General features: G+C 42.0%; 1 protein-coding gene across 1 annotated transcript; it reads left to right on the top strand.

Annotated features, from left to right (window-relative positions):
* The first annotated feature begins 358 nt into the window (after positions 1-358).
* On the top strand, positions 359-4,803 carry LOC149113387 (uncharacterized). Its single transcript, XM_089288273.1, has one exon. It carries the CDS (start codon positions 359-361, stop codon positions 1,232-1,234), a length of 876 nt encoding a protein of 291 aa, XP_089144399.1. The 3' UTR covers positions 1,235-4,803.
* The last annotated feature ends 259 nt before the right edge of the window (positions 4,804-5,062 follow it).

Raw genomic sequence — 5,062 nt, 5'->3', positions numbered from 1 at the left:
GCTCTGCAGCCGTGCAAGAAAAGTCACATGATTTGATCAGGTGATGAACAAGAGAAGTCAAACGTGTCTGTGTGAACAGAGAAATTACAAAACAGTAAACACAGCGGAAAAAAGAAAAGAAAAGATTAGTTCAATTCAGTCTTCACAACTTTTGCTTAAAGTTTCTGCCTGGAAGATTTACACTGGCCGAAGTGAATTGCCAACTTGCGGTAAATATATTTTGTAACGTTTCGCTAATGACATTGGAATATGTTTGTCATGTATAATTCGTGTTAACTGTAGAAGTACATTAATTAGGCGTGCTTGCAGGTATGATAAATCCTTAGGGGCGATTAGGCTATTTAACATTTTATAAGTTATGCAAGAGCCACTCGAAGGCATCTCTTTCAACTTTGCTTTATCTGTTATGCCGTCGAATACTGAACGAGCGAGTGTTTTTGCTTCAATCGCTGAATCCTTCAACGAGGGAGATCCTGTTCATGCGACTGCTTCAGGATCATCGGGGTCGACGTTGTTCAACGCCGAGACTTTGGAGTTGTTTTCTCAGCTTTTGGACGTTAAGTTTGACCAGAAGTTCGCTGCATTCAAACGTGATCTAGACGAGAAAGAAGCTGCCACTCAGTTTCAACTGAAGAAGCTAAAACCGGAATCCAAGGCTTCCAGTTCTTTTAACTTCAAAGGAAACAAAGTACAATACGGATTCAACAGTTCTCTGCTGGATGCAATAGACAAGACTATCAAGACCATCTCAAAAGGAAACCTTTCAGCAGCTAATTCAGAGCTCGAAAGAGCGAAAACTCTCATTACTAAACACAACAAGTTAATTCGTTTTGCGGACAAGAGCCCCGCTGGTTGGACAGCCGTTGGAGAATACGAATCGGACGAACTCGCAGACGATTCAGAGGACGAGAAAAAACTCCGATTAGCCGAGAGAAGAGCGCTCGTCAAGATTAGGGAGAAGAAGCGTAAAAATGCGTCTAGCCGGTCTAACTCTACAACTACCCAGCCTAAAACCACCGAAGCGCCATCTACCGGTTTGTCCACTGGCAGTTTGTTTTCTCCTAATCAGCCTTTTTTTCGCATGCAGTCCTTTCATGGACATCAGCCTCAACCGGCAGACAAGTGCTTTAGCTGCGGACAGAGAGGCCATTGGGCGAATTCTTCCTTCTGCCCAAGCCGTTTAAGAGGTACCGCTGCAGCTGTCCCAAGCAGTAAAAATACGAACGGACGATAATTATAAAGCCGTTTTCCAGAGACTAGGGCAAGATGAGTATAATTTAATTGATTTAGTCAAATGTTTAGGAGACTTTGACCCAGTTGAACTTACCGGTAACTTTGCTGAATCATCTGATTCACGTGACAGTTGTTCTAGCGCTGAATATCAGGACGAAACGCCTATTGTTAAAGTTAAAGGCAATCTTAAAGTGCCTATGAAGTAAAAAATAATTGCTGCTGATTTGAAAGGCTTTTCAAAGTAAAGAAGAATGGCGTTTTCCGTTTTGGAATATCTTTTTTTGTTTTAGAGATATTCACGCTTTTGTATTATAAGTGATGACGTCATAGGTGGTTCTACTAAAGCAGTTCAACACTCAATCAAGAATATCTCTCGAAATATTAAAGCAGTGTTCTTTAAACTTGGCACCAGAAATGTACATCACAAAAGAAACAAAATGACACCCGTCGTGCCGTCGCCATGACAACAGTTATGCCGCTGGTCCTGTTTTAATTAAAACTAACATTACCAGATTTTATCTTAAACAAGGATCATCCACTCCCAACAATCTAATGGGGAGAGTTAAGACAATATGGGAATCGTGTGTGTTCCCAGCAAAACCCTCTGTCCCTTTTCGAAGGGTTGCAAATTGGCATATTTGGTTTTTCACAGAAAGAGACTGGAGCCAAAAGTGTTGCCATGGCAACAACACAGAAGGTGTCATTCTGTTTCTTTTGTGATGCACATTTGTGGTGCCAAGTTTGAAGAACACTGCTCCAATATTTCTAGAGATATTCTTGATTCAGTGTTTTACTGTTCAAGTGGAACCACCTATGACATCATCACTTTCCTCATTTGCATAATACAAAACCGTAAATATCTCTAGAACGAAAAAAGATATCCTAAAAAGGGAAACGCCATTCTTCTTTACTTTGATAAGCCTTTCAAAGAAGCAGCAATTATTTTTTACTTCATAGGCACTTTAAGCTTAATGTAGCTTTTTGGGAGCATATAGGTGCTTCTCGCGTTATTCGCGATACCATTTTAGACGGGTATAAGATTCTTTTTATTTACACCCCACCTTCAGCCCATTTTTCCAATAATCGCTCAACCATTCAGTATAGCGATTTTGTTGGGAAGGCCATTTCTGATCTCCTGGCCACAGGTTCAGTGGTTGAATGCGAGTCTGCCCCTACTGTCGTGAATCCCTTATCAGTTTCTATATAGTCTAACGGTAAGAAAAGGCTTATTTTGGATTTACGGCACCCTAATTATTTTGTTATGAAATCCGAGGTGAAATTCGAAGACGCTAAAACCATGCTTTTTAGCTTTGTCGATAGTTCCCAGAATTGGCTTTTTTCATTCGATATCAAATCTGGTTATGATCATATAGAGATTTTTCCGCCGGACCAAGAGTTTTTAGGTTTTTCCTGGTCTAAGGATGGGTTAATTCACTTTTACAAATTTACTGTTTTACCATTCGGCCTTTCCAATGGCCCTTATATATTTACTAAAATCATGAGGCCCTTAGTGCGTTACTGGCGCCTTCAGGCTTTCAGAATAGCTGTATATTTGGATGATGGTTTAGGTGTGTGCCCTACATTCGCCGACTGTTGCTCCCAGTCCATGGCTGTTAAATCGGATTTGTTCCGTGCTGGTTTTGTGGCGAATACCCAGAAAAGCATCTGGGCTCCAGTTCAGTCTCTTCGCTGGTTGAGCTATCGCTGGGATTTAAAGGATAACTTACTGATTGTGCCTGAAGACAAAATTGACGAGTTACTCGTGGGTATCGATTATGCACTCTCCCAGAGTAGTCTACCTGCCAGGCAGCTGGCTTCTGTCGCGGGTAGTATTATTTCCAATATGCTTGTTTTCGGTAATATGTGCAAACTTATGACTAAGTCTTCATAGGGCTCTTGACCGTAGAGAAGGGTGGGAGTCTCGAGTTGATTTGGATCCCTGCGCTCCCAAGGAGTTGAGTTCTGGAAGAATAATGTTTCTCATCTCAATTCCAGGTGTTTAGCAGACGCTGTTCGCAGACCATCTCGTATTGTTTATTTAGATGCTAGCGCTGTTGGATGTGCTGCTTTTATTACCATTGATGGTTGCCACGTGGAGAGAACTCCACTGTGTTAGTTTTTCATTAAAGAGTTTCGCACATCTTCTTTCAGGATGCTATGTTAAGTGGTTTACTGATAACCAAGCTGTTCCTTCGATCGTCGATTCTGGTAGTATGAAACAGCATTTGCATCAACTCGCGGTTGATATATTTCATACCGCCAGAGAAAACAATATCGAAATTGAGGCTGAGTGGATACCTCGTTCATTAAACGAGAAAGCTGATTACTTGAGCAAGATTGTCGACTGTGACGACTGGACAGTTAAAGATTGTTATTTTCATGCAGTCAACTCTTATTGGGGTCCCTGTTCAGTAGATTGTTTCGCTAGTTACAAAAACCACAAGGTTCCCCGATTCTATTCGAAGTTTTTTAATCCCGATTCCTTGGGCGTGGATTCCCTAGCGTTTAGTTGGGTAGGAGAAACCTGTTGGTTGGTGCCACCTGTTTCATTAGTTAAAAATGTCACCCGCCATGTATGTTTTTGTCAATGCAGCGGAATTCTGGTTATTCCTTATTGGCCTTCAGCTCCCTTTTGGCCCTTTTTGGTAGAACGCAGGGGGGTTTTCCGATCATTTGTCATTGATTTTCTCTTTGTTGAGAACGGCAAAGATGTTTATCTCCATGGGGCAAATAATAGTTCCCTTTTTGGCTCAGAGAATTTTAGTACCCCAGTGTTTTTTCTGCTGCTTGACGGAGCTGTACAGTACAGTGTCCAGTAGAATCTGTTTATGAGACGTCATGTCACGCAGCCACTTGGCCATGTTTTATGAGGGACTGCCCGTTCACCATGCATGTGTTGGCTATGGGTGATTAAACTTTGCTAGGCCGTTGGGCCATTGTCGTCTTTGTGCGGGACTGCCCGTTTATTGTTGTGCTGAATGCAGCATTTAGGCCACTGGGCCCTCCTTATGTTTTTGGTTGCGCTGCATTTGCATTATTTCTATTTGTTCTCACATTTCTTGTTGTTATTTCTCTTGTTTACAAGGTAGATGTGCGTTTGCCTCAAAGGTTGCCCACTTAAGAGATCCAGAGCATCGAAAGTTAGCGGAAGGTCTTCCCTTGCGTGCCGCTAAAGCAAAGGCCCCATCAACAACGGAGCGTTATTCAAGAGCCTTTCAAAAATTTAGAGAATGGTCTTCTTGCTTTGAAGAAGTCGTTTGCTTGCCCTCTGATGAGATGTCAGTTGCCCTTTACTTGGAATTTTTGCTACGGCAGAGGTACCCCTACTCCACACTTGAGTCCGCCTGTTATGGCATAAACTGGGCACACAATTTGTATGGCTTTCCAAGTCCTTGTGATTCAAAATCGGTAAGGAACGTGCTCGAGGCTGAAAAAAGGGAGCTTGCAAAACCTGTTCTCAAGAAAGAACCTGTTACTCGTGAAATGATTTTGAGTATATGTAACAGGTTTGCGGGTCCCAATGCTAATCTTTCTGATCTTGGCTTAGCTGCTATTTGCGTTACTGCCTATTCGGCCTTTCTCCGTTGCAACGAGTTAGGTAGCCTACGTTGTTGTGACGTAAGTTTTTGCGATACATTTGTGAGGATTTATGTATTTAAGAGCAAAACCGATGTTTATAGGGATGGCGCCCATGTTTTGTTAGCAAAATCAGACTCTGTGTCTTGCCCTTTTCACATGCTTAACAGATACGTCGGTGCCGCTAATTTAGACTTGTCTTCGTCTTTACCGTTTTTTCGCTCCTTGCATTTTCATAAAGTTACTTCTTCTT

This window comes from Orbicella faveolata, unplaced genomic scaffold (assembly GCF_042242905.1).
Source record: "Orbicella faveolata isolate gen_17 unplaced genomic scaffold, um_ofav_v1 contig_15, whole genome shotgun sequence".
Taxonomy (NCBI): Eukaryota; Metazoa; Cnidaria; class Anthozoa; order Scleractinia; family Merulinidae; genus Orbicella; species Orbicella faveolata.
This window is presented reverse-complemented; position numbering and strand designations above follow the sequence as displayed.

Coding starts and splice junctions, on each gene's coding strand:
- LOC149113387 (XM_089288273.1), top strand. CDS start 359: ATGCAAGAGCCACTCGAAGGCATCTCTTTCAACTTTGCTTTATCTGTT.